The sequence below is a fragment of the Exophiala viscosa genome (genome assembly GCF_022695815.1).
Source record: "Exophiala viscosa unplaced genomic scaffold EDD37scaffold_12, whole genome shotgun sequence".
In the NCBI taxonomy this organism is placed as follows: Eukaryota; Fungi; Ascomycota; class Eurotiomycetes; order Chaetothyriales; family Herpotrichiellaceae; genus Exophiala; species Exophiala viscosa.
Genome location: NW_026944364.1, coordinates 634,694 through 653,567, shown reverse-complemented (window position 1 = coordinate 653,567; position 18,874 = coordinate 634,694). Strand labels below are relative to the sequence as shown.

Below are 18,874 nucleotides of genomic sequence, written 5' to 3'. Positions count from 1 at the left end.
CTCATCTTGTCGTCTTCTGTCGCGACTCGCTAGAAGACCATGTGGCCATTCGCACAATGGCCTTGCACCAGTGAGCGTCCCAGCGGCTCCACAGCCAGTAGAAGTTGTCGAAGATACGACCCCAAGCCCTATGACCAGATACTCCCTCTTGCTGCACTCATATATAGCAGTATATCCAAGACATACATGCATACACATCTACAGACGTAAGCACCGCCTGACATTCTCGAAACTCCCATATCAGTGTGTGGTGGGAAACACAAACGTTCGTGGCTGAGACGAGGCTCAGTTCTCCTATGACCAGCGGCTGCCCCTTTAGACCCCAAACCAAATTTAGTAATGGGCTTTCACAGTGCGATTCGCTCAACTGCCGAGTCCAATTGAGTTCGAACCTGGCCCTTGCAGACGGGCCATGCCGCGCCATGATTTTAGCGGTGGAGAGGTGGAAGATGAGAGTCGGTGAACATTTTGAAGCAACGGCAAGAAAATGTACAGCTGAGTGTAGTGGACTGAAAGTCAATGGTCTTTTCACAATCTAGTCTCGTCATAACGCCATGCTGGAAACCCCGAGTTGTTCCTTGATTTCTCGTGTCCGTTCTGAAAGCAATTGCAATCCATTTTCCGATCGTCCATCCGAACGCCAAAAAGATGAAGTCTGTTCCGTTTCGCGCCAAAAAGCACCCCGTGGTATCAACCAGCCCAAAAAACAAATCGTGTCGTTCGTAACATATCTTCGTTAACCATAGTCGTGACAATGTCCTCCGATCCCCACTTCCAATTATATTCTTGCACAGATAGAACAAGGAAAGCGCTCAAAAATGCGACAACCGGCTTCTTCCTTCCACAAGCCGATACAAGACTCGCTCCGCCTCGTTCATGAGCCCGCCGAGCAAGGCCCCAATTTTGTACAGGCGGATGACCTCGAGAAGGCCATGTGTGCGTCCCAACACCTGGAAATCAATGCGTGATATATTCTCCGCTGTTCCAACATTTGTGGCGGCCAAATATTCCCGCGTCGAATACGCCGCCTCATGAGCATCAAGCAATGCCGGATGCGCCGAAGACATGCTCGAAGCTCGCGATAGGATTGATTGAGGCTCGCTGATGACCGAGGCGGCACCGGAGCCTTGTCCGCTGTTCTCAGCCATCGTCGACGCAGAAAAGCCGTAAGCCCAACAAACAAGGGCGGCGAGGTACAATGCCCAGGGCTCATGGAGCATATGCGTGTCGTGAAAAGAAATGGACAGTTCAGTGTTCGTATAGTCCGACAAGGTGGAATTGATTCGACTCCGAAGCACTTGCGTAGCGTGCCAGACTGCGGTCCTGCTTTCGTGGTTCGCATCCACCCAGGCCCTCAGGGTGCGTTTCGCCTCCTGGAATTCGGCTTCATTTTCGAGCTTCTTTCCCAGGACCCAAGACTCGCCACTCACAACGAGCAATTGCCTGACCGGTGTGTTTCGAGCCATTTCCATGACATGGCAGTTGAAGCTCAGACACGCACCAGTCTTTCCCGCCTGAAGTTCTTGTGGCAGTACCTGATCAATTGGCAGATCCGGATTGGAAACCAAGCTGACCTGGGCCTGAAAGTAGTCCGTGGGTGTTTTGGGTGTCTGCTGCTGCTGAGGACTTCGTAATTTTGGCGCCTGCGTGTTCGACGCCTTTTCAGACCATGCCTCTACTGGACTTGTTTCCCAAAGCTCTTCTGAACAAGGCAGGGGAATGGAACATCGTAGACTGGGAGCACCACCTCGCCTTGGCCGCTCGTGCTGGACAATGGTGGGCGCCTGTGCAAAAAAAGTCACTTGCTGGTGATCCAGCACATGAGATGCTTGTAGGATGCGTCTCCGCGTTTCATGATCAAGCCAGAACTTGTGTGCTCTTGCAACATCTTCTGGTGTCCTCTCTTTGCGCAGAGTTCGGAATACCGCCAAAGGATCGGTTGCCAACGTTCGACGCGCCTGGTCTAGACTGGCAAACAGTGAACGAAATCGTGCCGACATTTCGACTTCGGCTCGTCTGGAACAGAACTTGGCTAGGATTTCGAGCAGAAAAACAGTCTGCAGATCAGCCAATCTGGATCGGCTGGTGATGCTATCTCGTCGTCGCAGAAGTTTCGTCGCAACCTCCAAGAGTGTCAAAGAGTATTGCTTTGCATCCGGACGACTGTCATATTGCGATCCGATGGCTGCCATCGCACTTGCAAGCAGTGGGCTCGGCTTCGTGGGTAGAAAGCTCGGGCGGTGAACGATCGGGAAGTGAGGATGGAAGTATTGCCAGTAGTGGTCGAGACAATCCCATCTTATAGTGTCTGATACGCCTGTTGCGGCATCCCCTGACAATATTCCAGAGGTATTTGATAGTTCTCTTCGTATGACAGACCACTCGTATCCATCCAGGTCGGAGAGGGGTATTGGTACGGAAGAGTCTGCAGGAGACTGATCAGCTTCAGTATACGCACCAATCCAAGAAACAGGGGGGCATACAGGAAGATAAGAACCTTCATCGAGCATGTTCGATGGGAGGATGCTTGGAGGAGCCGAAGAAGGCGCCCAATGGCCAGGTATGTTTCCACCGATCAAAGGAGACGCTCCGCTGGGTTCAAATGCAGCAACAGAAGAAGAGGAAGAAATGCTTTGACGATGGGCGTAACGGCCATAGTACTCTGAAACAGGAGATTGGCTGCTCTCGGGGGTATAGAACATGGAATCGTCAGAAGTGAAGCCAGGGACAAAATGCATAGGTTGGCGTGAAAAGCCGTTGAATGCTGACGTTCCCATGTTGTACCGGTAGTCTGTTTGAGGATGGACAAGAGAGCCGATGGATAGTGCACCGGCGGAGGATCTTGGAGCGCCTCTGTCAGTCTGTGGGCTACTCATGACTGCGGCTGGCATGACTGAAGGAGGTTCTGACGTGACTGACATGTGAGAAGTCTGGTTCATATGTCCAGAAGGGACGTCCGCGCTCTCGAGGTCACTACGATGATGGTAAGACTCTTCCTCCAACAAAGATCGTGAGGACGTACTGTCTCTCCTGATGCCGCTGAAGTAAATCAATGCGGTGGAATGCTTTTCGACACCCCGGCCGCGTGCAAGGAAACAGTGCTTCGGGATTGTGGTTGAGTTCATGCCGCCTGTATATCGTTAGGAACCATGCCATGGATGATCCAATCTCGGACTGACCTTCTATGTTCTGCTCTGGTGAAGACCTGTCTCGACGTTAGCTAGGCGTTCACGCAGGATTTGACATGTGGGCCAGCGGTAGGAGCCGCGGTGCTTTGATGAACCTACCTTTCCACAACCGGGGAATTCACAAGCATGGATTCTCTTGCCCTTCTTCGCCTTACTGACGCGACCAGTGGGCGTACAAGAAGCATTTCCCTCCATCGAAATCGACGAGGTCCTCATGGTGGAAGTGCTTTCGCAACGAGAATCTGGAGCGTCGACGGGTGAGTGCGGCGAGTCTGGCACTCTAAACGATCGACTTGCCGCGACGAGATGTTGCTGAGCTGAAGGAATGGCACGGGGACTGTCCGTTGCACGGTGACGAGGATCCTGGGTCGAAGGATCAGAAAGGAATGTGTTTGTTAACTGTTGAGAAAGGAGCGGCGAAGTTGGCTCGGTGATGGCAGAGTGTCTTGGGGTCAGGGAGCGTTTCTTTGGGGCCATGATGGAATCGCGGGTATGGTATAGAAGATATAGAGTATACGAAGAGGCCAGAGGGTCTGCGCCAAACGTTTCACGGTGGAGTCGGTGAAATGGTTGGAAAGTCTCCGCCCCCTACTGAGCCTCACCTCATGGGAGAAAAGATTAAGCTTGTTTGAGCAAATGGAGACGTAGGGCATGGGTGGTGAGGAGAGTTGGTGTGATGAAGGAAATGACGCTGTAGTGGTGGAAGGGAAAAGACTAGAGGTCTTCCGGAACCTATTGGGCAGGGCTGAGTAGGCTCCTGGCAGGTGAATGAAGGTAGACCGGAAAAAGGCACGTGGCGGGGCGCGGCCAAGTGTACCACGACCAGAGTTATTCTTGTCGTCTCTGGCACTTAAAGCAGAGTGGCAGTTCCCACGTACTAGGTAGTGAATGAGATGCAGGAGCCAGGGTGAAATTAGTGAGCCTAAAGGGTGGGTGTAAGAAGTATGCACAAACACCTTATGGAGTGTTGGAGGTATAGGCCCCCTTCGCACCAATCAGAATGGAGCGGCTGTGTAAAGAAACATGAGGCTTTTGGGTCCGCTTACCTTAAAATACCAGACTGACGGTTCGATCTAAGGTACAGCTTGCTGGTGATTGGATCGACTCGTACGTGCCTCGTACGGACAGACATGACAAGCCTTCCACCGTAGCGAATGTGCGGGAACTCAAAGGGGAAGCAGGCCCCATGAGGGGTTCCCATGCGCCATCACCTTCTGGGAACTTTTGCAGGACCAGTAGCGAGGGTTGTTGCGTCGCAAAATCAACCAAACAAAGGAAATGTCGCTACCAAATTGCTGATGGGTGCGAAGCTTGCGAAGAGAGGTGGATCGATGGAATGACGGCAGGTCGGCCACTATGATACATGAGACCAGGGAAACAAGCCAGTCAGATACTGAATTCCCCGGGATCGTCGTTGACACTAAAGCTAGCAACAAAATCTCGTGAGATGGGTCGTCAGATGTTGCTAGGGTGGCCAGTGAAGTGCGTGAGAAATGAGATGGAAGTGGGTGTCGATGGTGTATGTGTGGTACCTGAGGCCTTCCATGGGGTCGGCGTCGATTGGGTGGAATGACATTGGCTTTGAATAGCAGACCTATAGCAAAGAGAATTGTGAAGTAATCCTTGTGGCACTGGCTTCATGGCCCTGATGGATCCTGGGAGATGCTGCTATTTGGAGAACTGCGGTTAAACTAGACTTGGTTAAGCTTGAAACCCTAGCAGCCAACCACGGGCCCTAAACTACCGGCAGCCAAGCCCCCCGGCTGCCGTCTAAACTCCAAAGCTTCTTCTTAGAAACCAAGAGTCTGCCTTACCTGAGAACTAAATCTCGTTGTCGAACAACTAACATCCTGTGCAGTGTGCCCATCGATCGACATATTCTCATCATGACCGACAGTTCGCGACAGCGATTTGATCGCGCCATCGTCTCGTAGCTCTAGCTCGGCGTCGGTCAACGGTCACTGTATCGAACGCCTTCCCCGGATGCTCGGGTGTTCTCTGGACCTGTCGGCTCCGGTCTCAAGACTCGGGCTTTACAAACACTCTTGGGCATGACACCGACGAAAGCTTCGTAAGTGTTTTCGATCAACAACTTGCTGCGTCAAACCATGACCAAAAGAGTATCAACTGCGATTGGAAGCTGCAATGTCTGGAATCACAAATCACTGCTCACATAGACGAACCATACTAAACATGACGATATCATACGGGGACGCCAAAATGAACCGTTGTGCACACGCGGTAAGCAAGTGACTATCACTGGCACCAACGGCGCGCTGATGGTCGTTCTTGATGACCCAATAATGCATGCTCATCGATCCTGCCTTGTCGAAACGTAGATCATCTCGTCAGCCTGATCCTGCTTCATTCGTGGCATGTCATACAAGACTGCGGCTGGTTTGCTTATCACATATTGCCGTGCTATTCATACGAGTACTTTCGCAATACTACATAGTACGCGCCACAAAAAGATAGCCTACGATTTCTTGAGGCTGACGATCTCTACGGGGATTACAGTATCACAAGCAGCCAGGCGAGAGCTGTTCTTCGATCTTCGGCTGAGCTAACCACTATGAGGCATTCACCTTTGACACCCCAAACATGGCGATCTTGCAAGACGGGCATGATGCCTCAAACATGATATTCCCCGCGATAAGCTTGTTAATAAGGACCTGCATTTCGCTCTGAGCCGTGTCGGTTACTCATGCGTCAAACGATCGGATAACAACCTCGAAGCGGCTGTTCCGAACCTGATATACGCGATGCATGCAGCTGCAGCACAATGAGTGACGGACAGTTCCTCTTACCGCTACATCTCCGACCCGTCTCAGCCCTTCAGCCTTACCTTGTGCAACCATCATTCCGCTCTCAAGCAGTCTGCCGTCTTCATAATGACGACCGCCGGCTAAGATAGACATGCTTCATGTCCTGAAACTGCTTGCCTCCGGCGCCGGCAGAGCGATCGATGCATGCGCAGACTGAGTGACGGACAATTCCTCTTCCCGCTAGATCTCCGACCCCGTCCCAGCCCTACACGCCTATATGCACGACCATTCCACTCTCGAGCTGTGTTCCGTCTTCAAAGTCTGCAAAAGATGACTATTGTCGCTATGATAGCCCTGCTGCATACCCAGAAACTGATTTCTTCCGTTGTCTCAAAAGATACTACTCCCGCAGCCCGACCGGCTTCTTTTCCCCGAGGGTGTTTCGGCCCGCCTTTAGCAGACTGCACATGCCTAAGGAGGATTCTCCAGCGTACTACTCGTACGGAGACTGTGGTATAGCACTCCGGCGATAGACCTACCGCCTCGATACGAAAGACCATGCAAAAAGACCCAAGCTATTCACTCCTGTAAGTCTGGCAACTTTTGTTCCCAGCCAATCCTTCCCAAATGCCACCAAGAGCTCCTGTCCCCTGCATCTCTCGAAGGATCATCTCTGCATCCATCCCAGGTGCAATCAATTTCAATCCCGTCAACACACTTTCGAAGTTTTCCTTTCACTACGGTATACCCATGCATTGCCAACTTCGAGGCTAGTCACCCAGAGTGTCCACCTGGTAAGTAAGCACACGGAGTGGCCGGAAAACGTCCACAAACGGTAATCATCCTTCCCTTGTAACTTCCAATTCCCTCCAGGCCCATCACGCGTAACAATGCCAATCAATACCCCCCCAAAAATGATGCCCACCCACATGGCGCTCGCCTCGAAGGTGTAGGGAGGTGTTTCGTCTTTCGAAAGCGCACCCGGCCGCTCATAATTCCATTAAGCCTTAGCGACTGTTTCAGCGAAAACAACAAGGGCGAAATCCTACCGGATGCGGGCCGTCAACATACGAGGCGGTCTCCATAAACAAAACATCTCCCTTTCATCGCGTGTCGGCACGTGGGCCAGCCATGGCAGCTTTCGAGGGGATCATTTCCAGTGTCCCCTCCCCGTCCAATTACACCGTATGCCCTGCTACCCAATTCGGAATGATCGCCTCGCTTCCTGAAACTCACCGGTCATGAAGGTGGGACCACAGGGACTACCTAACCCGTACGATTTCCGACGCACGTGAAGTCTGCTGAGCGAGAGCAAGTTGACAGAAAATGGCGCGTCAAGAACTAATGCGCAGATATACACGGCGCTTCAACCACAGAAGTATTGTGTCAGCACCTATGGGTCGAGCAGCGTCATCGGCAGTTCTAGAACGTGAGGAATGCTGATGAGTTAGTGGTGTCAAGGGCTTCTGGGAAGGATTCGGAGGTGCATGATGGACTGCAGCATGGGACATTCTTCTTCCACAAGTCATCACCACATGTTGACATGTTGTTCTCGAGGCGAGCATCAACAATCCTTCTGACCCGCAAAGGAGTATTATATAAGCGAAATGGGGCATGAGGTATTTCGAATCAGTTCGGCAGTTCCAAATTCTGCTGCATCAGGCTCGAAGAGAACTTGACCCTTTCTTTGCTCGGGTAGGTAATTCTCGTCTCTTGAGGAGTGTCGCATTGGCAAAAGTAATATTTCATCACAATATCGCTCTCGTGACGACAACGCCAGAGTCGAAACCCAATCATGCTATGACAGTTTGCAAGGTATTCTGTCTATCATCTGAACGCCGTCTCTCGTCCTCATATTCGCCGTGTAAATGGACATGAACTCTGAGCCGTCGCCGCCCTTTGGCGGCTTTGTACGTGCAGAAAGACAGAGGCCCATACCTGTACCAATGCCCTACGCATCAGGCCCTGGCCACCATATCTCCGGCCGCGGCCGCACCATGGCAGAAATCTCAAGCGCGGGAATCGACCTGAGGCAGACTCGAACTCCCCTTCAGGTTTGCATGCAAGACAGGCAGTCATTTCAATGGCACATCGATGCCGGGCTCTGGTACAAGCTCGATCTGATATGCATTGTTGCTCAGACGCTGAAGTGTGTCTTTACCGTAAGGGGTCAGGTTGGGCCTTCCATCTGGTTCGGTGACGGCAGTAAAAAATTTCGGCTTGAATTCTGCGTTCATTTGTACCCTCTTGGCCGCCTTGTCCCGTTGCACTTGCTCCAAGTCCTGCTTGATCCGGGTGGCGTCGTTGAACCTCTTCGCAAGGATTGCGGTAGTAACGTCCTGCCAAAACAGGCGCGACTCATTTGGCAGCTGCTGCTCGGGAGGCGGGGCGGTCTTGGGTACCGGCATAAGTGGCTGCAGGTCGATGAGGAGCTGCTTTTCGGATGTGGGTTGGAGATTCTGTCTCTCTTTGACGGCGGCACTGTTGGGAATCGTGTATGTGATCTGCTCCTGCCAGCATCCCTCCAGCTTCACCAACACGTCTTTATCTGGCACATCCTTGACCCGCGTGTACTTGTCGTCGTTGGGGTCATAACGGTACACTACTCCATGAACCCTGTTCTGTGATTTTCCAAACCAGCTTTCTTCGACATACGTTAGCATGCATTTCAGCCTTGTCTTCGGGCAAGTTATCGAGCAAGTATCTGCCACAGAAATGTATAAGGATCCGCGGAGTATGCCTCCAAGCGCAGCTACAGGATGAACAAGCTGGTATTCTTCATTGCCTCTCTTGCCGATGTTAATAAAGATGCCCCGGTTGAAATTGCCCGGCGTTACCCGCACAGACGTTCCTGTGAATTTTGCAGAAAGTTGGTCGTAGCCTCGAGCGTAGACTCCTGTTTCGGGGCACGCATACCAGTAGGCTGAGACGGGTGGGTGGTGTGAAGTTTGTTCGCACAGAAAGGATATTCGGACGGGTTTCTGGCCATTAGGTTGCGAAGGATCTAAGGCAGGTTGTGGAGGTGCTTGGGATGGTCGCGTTATTGATGGAGCTGGTTGACTGACATCCCAGTTACACTAGATTGGAAGAGATGTGTTAGCTCTTTGTCTTGCTCGGCCTTTTGACCTAGCGAAGGCATGACGGGTTGGAACGAACCCTGAAGAATTCTCCAAGGATGGAGTTGTATGGTTTGCAAGGCTTGCCCTTGATGTATTTCTGCACACCGTCTCAGTACTCATGTTCGCTCAGAGACGCTTCGTTCGGACGAACCAGATCTTTCGTGAACCAGAACCTTAGCACCTCTAGCATACGACCAACTTCGTCATCCGATGTCCCGATGCTGATTAGCGTGTCAGTCTGGCCTGCCCGTGATAAGGCTTTACACAAGGTCAACTTACCTTGCAAATGTCTCAGGCCTGTCGAGGTAATGCCAGTATTCTGAACTGCGTGTGAGCTCGGTTCAACCGGTCCACGATGGCCAGCATGGGACATACCTAGGTTGGGGATAGGCTCTATTAATTGAGAAGGAAGAGAAAAGCGGACATTTGCAATATCTGTGACACCGATAAACCTGCAAATCGCTCGCAAGTCAGCACAGCGTCCCTCCCAAGTGTATACAGCCAACTCCTTCTCAGAATGTGCCCTGATCCAGTTGTATATGTGACGTACTTTCTTAACAAGCTCAGAAACGTTCGTAGTTTCGACGAATCATCCTGCAACTGATTGTCCGCAGCGACAGTGGGAGGAGGCTGGCTGGGACTAGGGGGCCTGGTGTTGGCAGTAGAAGTTGCAGGCGTAACAAAGGGAGTATTCGAGGTCGATGTCATGACTCTTGGTGCTATCTGGGTCGGGGTGACGGCGCACTTGCGCAGGTGGTTGCGGCGAGGGCGAAGAGAGGCTATCTCTTTCGTCAGGCAGTCAGATAGCGGGAATAAGAATGGAGAGGTCTTGAGTTTCAGGTCGAGGCTCGAGGATAGGGGATTCCGGGACGTGTCCAGGAAAATAATCAAGATACTCAGCACTGCAGGTGCAAGAAGTGTCCAACCACAGGCAGTAGATGGTGATCGTGGTATCTCAAAATGCGGGATGCTTTTACCTACTGGTTCGAGCAACCAGCGATGACGTGCACAAAAGTCTGGGAGGTGTGGCTGACAATTGGGGCAATAGAAGCCGTCCTTATCAATCGTGGCGTCGCGTCCTGATATAGGCATGCTTTTGCGAGAAGAACTTCTACGATCGTCATGCTATGTTATCAAATGTTTGCTTAGTAGCTTGCTATGAATTATGCAATTCGCTACTAGGAGTTGATCTGAATAATCAGCCATTCTCCGTTACTGTTTCTCAGTGCTCTGCCTGCCATCAGCATTCTCAACGCCAGGACGGCTCCAGCTAACAGCGCCGCTCTTAACGCACCTTTTGAAGCACTGCCTGAACCCAGGGTTAGCAGCCACCAGAGTGAACTGACTTTCTTATTGCCCTGCCGGTCGAAATCTGGTTTCAGAAGTGCCATTTTGTTGTACTGCTTGAGCTTGTCGGTGCCGGCGAAAGGGGGATATCTCATTGCCAGCATGCTCTCCATCCAAGACGGTGTCGTCGTGATCGATCGTTGATGAGTGAAGCAATCAAATGAAGCTTTGCCGCGATATGCGCCTGTCCCTGAATCGCCCACGCCGCCGAAAGCCAGGGTCGGTATGGTGCCGTGGAAAAAACCATCGTTGATACTGGCCCCACCTGAACGAGTTCCTGCAAGAACTTTATCAGTCTCATCCTTGGATCCGAAGGCATAGACTCCCAGTGGGGTTTCGTGCACTTCATTGGCAATACTGATGGCCTGATCTAGATTGTCAACTGGCAAGACAGGGATGAGAGGGCCAAATGACTCCTCGACCAACAGTGAGTCTTTGGGGTCTGTAACTTCGATCACGGTAGGCTCGATGAAGAGATCTTCAGCGTCCATTGTGCCACCGGCAACGATTCTGCCTGATGTATTGTCCAGCATTTTCTTGATGCGGTTGAATGCTTGGATGTTGACAATCCTAGAGTAGTCCTCACTATTCTTCGCGCCTTTTGGGAAGAACTCCTTTATGGCTGTCTTCAACTCTTCAATAAGCGACTGGGCTACATCTTTGTCGACCAGAATGAAGTTTTGGCTGATGCAGACCTGGCCAGCATTCAGCGTTTTGGCCCATAGCAACCGCCGGGCTGCTAAGCGCATGTCTGCTTTCTTCGTGACAATGGCCGGATTCTTTCCACCCAGCTCCAATGCATAGGGAGTAAGACTTTTCGCAGCTGCTTGTGCTACAATTTTAGCTGTTCGCGCAGAGCCAGTAAAGAAGATCTTGTCCCATTTTTGTTCGAGTAAGGCTGATGTTTCCGGGATACCACCCTGCACGCAGACGAAGCAGTCAGGATCCAGAGCCTCCTCCACAATCTTTTGCATGACCGCGGCGCAGTTTGGGGTGTTCTCGGAAGGCTTCAGCACCACGGTATTTCCTGCTGAGATCGCACCGATTACGGGACCCAATGTGAGTTGAATTGGAAAGTTGAAAGCACTTAATACATGGTTAGCAGCGGCATGCGGCAAATGAGGCAACAAGCATACCCGATGACGAGGACCACTCCCAGGGGATCTTTGCGAATCTTGGGACTCATGAACCAATTACTCAAGGGTATATCTGCAGGCTTTTCATCTTTCATCCATTTCTCCAGGTTCTTGGTCATGAAAATAATGTCATTCTGTACCCAGTTGATTTCCGTGGCTAGGGCCTCGAAGAAGCCTTTGCCCAGATCTCGCCGGCATGCTTCCATTAGCTCTTTCTCAAAGTCAACGATCGTCCAATACAGCTTGCGCAGTTGTTTAAGACGGAACTCTGCAGGGCGGGTTTTCTGGGAATGGAAGGTCTTTCGGACACGCGAGACAATGTCCGGGATCTGGTCGACGGGGGTATTCGAGAATTCTGGCAGTTTGATCGAAGCCATCTTGTCTGCGGTGCCAGTAGTCGTTGAAAGCACGGATGAAGGAGGGAGACTCTATGCTTGCATTCGAGGACGACCCCGGCTTTTGAAGATGAGAGAGCCTGGGCTGTGGAGAGCACTTGCTCGTGTTTAGCTTACCCTGTGAAGGGGAGATTTCTCAGCCGTCCATCAGCTTACTATTCCTCCGCACCTCGGTTGTGAATCAATTCACATGTCTGCGAGTCTTATTGCAGAGGCAACTCGAGTAGAGACTTTGCACTTGATCTCCCGAACAGACCATTTTGGGCGTTGCTTTTTTACGCATCGTGATCTTTTCCAAAACCTTTCTTTCTTGGTACCTGTCATATGCGGCTTTGGGCGATCAGATGCTGCGGGGATCTTTTGTTGCCTAAAACAAAGTCCAGAATAGGCGCTAGGTTGATGCCCATAGCGCTGGAAAAGGCGCGATCTGGACGGCAGTATCGCGTGGCTGTTCCGCGACCATCTCCTCATGACGACGATTCACCTGACCCCCGCTTGTACTTGTTCCGGTCTCCTTGAAGTCAGATTGCATTTGTCCACTCTTCCTGTCTTCGACTTCGAAATGCAGTGCCGGCTTGTATAGCCCTTACACAGTTCCGTACTTTTTGGGATCACGCGCGAGTACTTACCAATGGCCTCGATATGGCGGTGTTTATCGACCTCGACGATGATGACTGCGCCCACAGTCAATCGCCCCTCGACCCGGCATCAACGCGACACGTTGTCCGCCAGTCCGTTCAACGAGACCAGCTGAAACACCTAGAAGAAGGAGGAAATGATGCGCTGCATGGGAATAGCCCGGCAGATAACATCCTAGTCGATGTTATGAGTCCGCCGAACAAACTCGCGGCTGCTTTGACGTGCTATCCGTACGACTTGACAATGGTGAATTTTCCGAGTCGTTTCACTGATGTACCATCCTAGAATTGCCTGGTCCTTGTCCTCCTCGCTCGATATCAACGACCTACATGCACTTGCATCCACCTGCAAAAGTGTGCATACGAGCTTGACGCAGTATGCGCAGCAGCTCAAGGCTCATTCTCTCCGATGCGTCCACGACGAGATTCCCATGCTGACAGCAGCACTCCCGGAACAAGCAGAAGCAACGCAGATCGAATACTCTTTATACGATGCTTTCCTACCTACAGGCCCCGCGTATGTTCCTCAGCATCTCCCGGCTGGTGGCGCCCGTGATGCCGGGCGGCAATCTCAACCCGAAGGACTTTATACATCGATGGGAGTTACAAGCAAGATAAGCCCTTGTGCTCGTGATTTAGTGGCTCCTTGTCGGAATTGCGGCACGATTATCTGTCGCAATTGCACGATTAAGCCACCCAGCAATTCGAAGCTGAAAGGTCGCCATCGACGACTGTGCAGAACCTGCTTGGAAGCACCCATAGAAGCGCATTTACAGCCAATTGCACTCAAGATTGACGTTGTCGATGGAGGAGCCAGGTCAAGCGCGAGTTCGGTCAAGTCTGCACGCTCATTTTCTGGTTCGTCGACTTCGAGCGGGACTGACACCCTTGAGATGCAAGTTGATGAACAGGAAGATCAGCATACATCCACTTCAATAGCTTTTCTTCGTTCACCATGCACCTGTGAGTCTCGTGGTGTTTTCCTGTGCGTGCCTTGTGGCCAGAATCTCACTTCAGCCGACACTACCTACCAACGAGTGTGGACTTGGCGATCACGATATTCGACCCATATAGGCGGTGGTCTTGGGACCGGCCTGGGAGAGGGAAATCAAGGGCAAAAATGTGGAAGGGGAGAAGCTTGCTTGGACAAGGGCGGCAAAGCTGTATGTTGGGTCGAGATCGACTGTTCCGAGGGAACAACAGAGGACCGCGAACATGATGGCCACAATTTGAGTCGAGCAGGCGCGCCTGACTACGTCAACAACAAGCCTGGCTATCTGCAGCAGGAGATTGAAGGCATAGGCGGAGTGGTGAAGAAGAAGGTTAAGAAGCGTGTTAAGGTTGGGGGAACTTGCTGGGAATATGCTGATGAGAGAGAAAGCGGAAAGTATCTCGAGCGAGAAGCGCAAGGGACGATTCGCAGCTGGTGCGCGTGGTGCAATCGACTGTGTTTAGACGAAAAGGATCGAGCATCTCCCATCATGATGATGTTATGAGGCGTAGTGCCCGGACTGGAGCGAAAATTAGAGGGATATAGGTTGGAAAATGGAAGTGTACAGGGAAAATCAGAAACCATTTACATCCTGGATGAAACTGTATCGAATGACCGCATAGGTACCAAAGTACCATATACAAAGCTTAGCATAGACTTGTTCCGTGTGTAGGTTGTGTCGAACCCTCGGTTCCTGATCTATCCAGTTGAGATCTCCAGATCCTCGGTTGGCCGGCATATCAGGGAGGGAGGGGGATGGCATCGAATGGGGGTTAGGTTTGTGCCTGCATAACGGACACGGATGGCGCAACCCGAAGCGGCTTACCGACCGTGAATCACTGGAGTATATTGGATAAGATTGAGGCTGTGATTGGGCAGCCTGACACGACGTGGGAGTGTTGCACAGACGAGCGACTCGATTAGTTGATATTGGCCTCCCTTCCCGTATTGGCGTATGGATTGACGTTGACACAAAGAAGGAAGGGTGGCGGCGTCGAGGCAGGTGACACAACAGTATTCAATATCATCATCAGCGTCGTGGCCATAAATAAGTCACAGAACAAAAAGAAACAAGCACGGACTCCGACATTTTTCTTCTCTTTTGCGGTGCGATATCCGAATAGAGATATCGCGCCCATGAGTTGGTCTCGACTCTTCTTCTTTCTTTCAGAGACTTTTCGAAGTAATTTCAGCTGCCACGACTGGAGGAAAAATCTGACTGTGATCAACACAGAGATAAGACTTTGATGCAGATTTCACCTCACCGCCTGCACCCATTCTTGATACTCTGGGTCGTTGTCCTCGTGGCCACCTGACCATTCTGCTAATCTCTTTCTCTTTCATCCACTGTTGACAGTCGCCGCCTGCAGTTATTCAATCATCATTGAGTGTTCTTGACTCTTTTACTCTTTTACTCTTTCTACCTACATTACCTGTCGCCTGCACCTGCAACCTTAGGTCATCATCAACTCACACCGCAACAAATCCATCCTATTCCTCCATTTCCCTGCTTTTGCCTGCTCATTTCACTTTCGACAATTCCTAAATCTCTTATACTTCTTCATTGACTCTCACGATACTCCCATCACCTTTACGTCCAGTCGTGTGGTCGTGTGCCTGAAATTCAATACTCCAACATCTTCGCGGATCTTGCTCACTGTTCACCTGTTAACCCCGGCGTTCAATCAAACTCTGAAGCGGGTCCCACGACATCATCGCCTATTGTCAGCTGCGTCCCTCAATTCCTTTTTGGCTGCGTCCCTCATCAGTCATTTCTGCACTCTATCCGCACGCAAACTTCACATTCTTTTCCACCTTGTCCGCTCCTTAGCGTTCTTGGGCCTGGCTTCGCACACTCTGAGACCACTCTGTCGGTCATGAGCTTGCCAAATGGTCACCATCGCCGACGAAGCTCATCCCTAGAGCGACGCGATCCTTACTCTTCCCCCTCTGTTTACTACGATGAAGATGCGGTTAGACGCCAATTGTTGGGCACCCGCAACAGAGCCGTTTCATCTGTACGTCTATTCCTCCTGCCTGGTGTCTCTGACTCCGAACTCACATAGTATACAGTACATAAGACAACCTCGAGACGCCGAGTCCTTGCAGGCTGGTCCTGGTCGAGACAACTATCCTGCCCGTCGAACAAGTCACGGTTCGTTCCTGACCTGACATCCTCAGCCCAACCTTGCAAACTAATAAGAAACATTGCAGATGAACACACTCAACAACATCAAGAACTTCTGGTTGACGTTGAACGGACCCTGAAAGATGTGCTCGAAAGAGAGGATGTCGACAGAAACCAGCAGATCACAATCGAGGACAATGGTCCCAAGGTCAGTTCGCAACCCTCTTTTGTCGAGGGGCGTCGATGGCTAACATGGCTATAGCACATCAGTTTGGGCACTTTTGCTTCTGCAGGTTACCGTACCACCGAGATCCGTGGAAACTACATGATCAGCAATCTCCTACAAGAGTTGACCCTGGCACAAGATCTAGGCAAGAAAGTCGTCAAGATCCACCGTTCTCGTCTCAGTGAGAATCCCGTAGACCGACTTTCGCGCCGTATCAGAGACGAGTTCTGGAACAACTTGACACGAACCCTTGACGCTGCCACCATCGAAAAAGCCGGGCGGGATCCCAAAGATTGGACGTCCGACCCACGGCCTCGCATCTATATCCCTCGTGGTGTTCCTGAGCAACATGATTATTACACTCAAGTGGCCAAGGATCGTCCTGAATTGAGACTGGATGTTCGCTGGCTACCAGAAGGTCCAATGACAGCGCAATATGTTCGAAGCTTGAACAACGCGCCTGGCATCCTGGCTCTGGCCATGAAGAAATCGACCGACAAGAATAGGCAAGAAACACTCAAAGGAGAACCTTTTATTGTGCCTGGAGGGAGGTTCAACGAGTTGTATGGCTGGGACAGTTACATGGAGTCGATTGGGTTGCTCGAGAACGGTAAGGTAGACATGGCCAGATCCATGGTCGTCAACTTCACCTTTTGCATCCAGCACTACGGCAAGATCTTGAATGCCAACCGGTCGTACTACCTCACTCGGTCACAGCCTCCCTTCTTGACCGACATGGCCCTCAAGGTCTACGAGAAGATCAAGCACGAGCCTGGTGCTCTGGACTTTTTGCGGATGGCCCTTTGCGCAGCTATCAAGGAATACTATAGCGTCTGGATGTCCGCACCTCGCTTGGATCCTGTTTCAGGCCTATCACGTTATCGCCCAGACGGTGCGGGCGTGCCACCGGAGACCGAAGCTTCTCACTTTGTCCACATCCTCACTCCATATGCTAAGAAGCACGGGATGAGCTTTGAGAAATTTGTTGAAGCATACAATGAGGAGCGTGTGAATGAGCCTGATTTGGATGAGTACTTCCTGCATGATCGTGCGGTGCGAGAATCGGGTCACGACACATCTTATCGCCTGGAAGGCTGTGCCGCCAATCTGGCAACCATTGATTTGAACTCTTTGCTGTTCAAATATGAAGTCGACATTTCCTACTGCATCCAGAAGCACTTTAAGGGACGCTTAAATATACCTGAAGACTTCCAGACCGATGAGAACCGCAAGTCAGGTTTCGAGAACTCGGCACCATGGGATCGTCGTGCCAAGTTGCGCAAGGCTCGCATCGACAAGTATATGTGGAATGAGGCCAAAGGTATGTTCTTCGACTACGATACCGTCAACAAGAAGCGCACCGACTACGAGACTGCTACCACTTTCTGGGCCATGTGGGCAGGGCTTGCTACTCCGAAACAGGCTGCCGCTCTGGTTCTCAATGCACTGCCCAAGTTTGACTGCTTTGGGGGTCTTGTGTCGGGAACGGAAGCATCGCGCGGAGAGGTGGGACTCGATCGCCCGAATCGACAATGGGACTATCCGTTTGGCTGGGCACCTCAGCAAATACTGGCGTGGGGTGGTTTTCTCAAGTATGGGTACATCGAAGATGCACAGCGACTTGCGTATAAATGGTTGTACATGGTCACGAAAGCGTTCGTCGACTTCAACGGGGTGGTGGTTGAAAAGTACAATGTGACGCGGGAGCTTGATCCGCACAAAGTCGAGGCAGAGTATGGCAACCAAGGTTCCGACTTCAAAGGCGTTCCTCGCGAAGGGTAAGTTCATTTCTTCCACAATTGATGTTTTCATGGACAGAGAACTGACACTGGACAGCTTTGGTTGGGTCAACGCCAGCTACGTGTATGGCTTGTCATTCATTCCCATCCACATGAAACGCGCTCTCGGCACACTTACGCCATATGACACATTCGCGAGAGCCACCCAAATCAACCTGTCCGCGGTCAACGAATCAGCCGATGACACCATTCAAGAAGAAGGCTCTGACGAGTCCCGACCTGACTCGTCAGACGAGGCTGATGCTGCAGTGATTTCCGACAACAACGCATCGGACAACAAGGAGTGAGGTAGCGTTTGCGAAAAGATACCCAAGGTTTCGTGCTTATGGTGCAGGATAGACCTGATATGGATTAAAGGAGAGTATTGCATTGAGCTTGCATTTATTTGGAGCATTCTAGACGAAGAGCCAAATGGTGTTGTATGGAGTTAGCATTCACAGGCGAACGGGGACCCAGTCGGTCTTTCGATGGGGGAGTTGAGCCTCGTCGTGCTTAGGTTGAACGACTTCGAGCCGGCGCTCTGATGGCAGGAGTGGTATGGGAGCTATACAGCGACCCTCTAACCTATGGACACAGCCTGTACATATCATTATCGCTCGCGCTTTTGCCGGGTACCATGCTGTATGAGTCATGAAACATTATTGTTACCACAGTTAGTTTTCGGTCACGCTTCCGATAAGTATTCTTGCTGTTGAAGTTGGTCGGTATCGGGTCCGATTCTTTTTCGTGGAGCATTGACTGGCGACAATTGGGTGATGCAGGTTCCGGTTTTCGTCTCCTTATGGTATAGCGCTGGGGTGTATATGCCGAGGCATCTCGTTTCTTGAGGGCAAACAATCATCACAACCCCTAACAGGTCAGCATGAGAAAGGTGCTTTTGAGGCTGTTGAGTGTGGAGGCATTGGTGCCGACTTTGAGCACAGGTGACTTATCAACATCTCGAGTGCTGCCCTATGCAACAAGGTCTATGGCGAACGCATATGAAAGGGCACGGGCGAGCGGAGGGTTTTGAGGGATGAATCGTCATTTTCCAATGTCCACATGCGCCTGGACTCGTTTGATCATGTCATGTTTCCCCAGAGAAGCGCGAGAAGCCGACCCTCTACCGAAAATCCATCCTGCAACAGTCTCCTGCTTTTGCC

General features: G+C 51.4%; 5 protein-coding genes across 5 annotated transcripts; 2 read left to right on the top strand and 3 right to left on the bottom strand.

The window, feature by feature from the left end:
• Positions 1–812: 812 nt before the first annotated feature.
• On the bottom strand, positions 813–2,510 carry EDD37DRAFT_569440 (fungal-specific transcription factor domain-containing protein; the record flags this gene model as incomplete). Its single annotated transcript, XM_062814224.1, has 1 exon — positions 813–2,510. The coding sequence occupies one exon, from the start codon at positions 2,508–2,510 to the stop codon at positions 813–815; it is 1,698 nt and encodes a 565-aa protein (XP_062666602.1).
• A 5,518-nt stretch (positions 2,511–8,028) lies between these two features.
• Positions 8,029–9,780, bottom strand: EDD37DRAFT_569373 (uncharacterized protein; the record flags this gene model as incomplete). Its single annotated transcript, XM_062814220.1, has 6 exons — positions 8,029–9,030; positions 9,110–9,169; positions 9,224–9,293; positions 9,352–9,391; positions 9,448–9,524; positions 9,623–9,780. The coding sequence occupies 6 exons, from the start codon at positions 9,778–9,780 to the stop codon at positions 8,029–8,031; spliced, it is 1,407 nt and encodes a 468-aa protein (XP_062666601.1).
• A 470-nt stretch (positions 9,781–10,250) lies between these two features.
• On the bottom strand, positions 10,251–11,932 carry EDD37DRAFT_569263 (uncharacterized protein; the record flags this gene model as incomplete). Its single annotated transcript, XM_062814216.1, has 2 exons — positions 10,251–11,505; positions 11,556–11,932. 2 exons carry the CDS (start codon positions 11,930–11,932, stop codon positions 10,251–10,253), a joined length of 1,632 nt encoding a protein of 543 aa, XP_062666600.1.
• Positions 11,933–12,279: 347 nt separating this feature from the next.
• Positions 12,280–14,159, top strand: EDD37DRAFT_697722 (uncharacterized protein). The gene is made up of 2 exons (XM_062820162.1): positions 12,280–12,819; positions 12,875–14,159. Exons 1-2 carry the CDS (start codon positions 12,593–12,595, stop codon positions 14,082–14,084), a joined length of 1,437 nt encoding a protein of 478 aa, XP_062666599.1. The 5' UTR covers positions 12,280–12,592; the 3' UTR covers positions 14,085–14,159.
• A 1,633-nt stretch (positions 14,160–15,792) lies between these two features.
• EDD37DRAFT_569424 (neutral trehalase) lies at positions 15,793–18,019 on the top strand (the record flags this gene model as incomplete). The annotated part of the gene is made up of 3 exons (XM_062814223.1): positions 15,793–15,915; positions 15,970–17,711; positions 17,770–18,019. Coding segments are annotated over 3 exons (2,115 nt in total), but the record flags the coding sequence as incomplete, so codon positions are not given.
• Positions 18,020–18,874: the final 855 nt, after the last annotated feature.

Excerpts from the sequence above, each read along its gene's own strand:
- EDD37DRAFT_697722 (XM_062820162.1), top strand. The coding sequence starts at position 12,593 with ATGGCGGTGTTTATCGACCTCGACGATGATGACTGCGCCCACAGTCAA. Across the intron at positions 12,820-12,874 it reads GCTGCTTTGACGTGCTATCC|AATTGCCTGGTCCTTGTCCT; the intron begins GTACGACTTGAC and ends GTACCATCCTAG.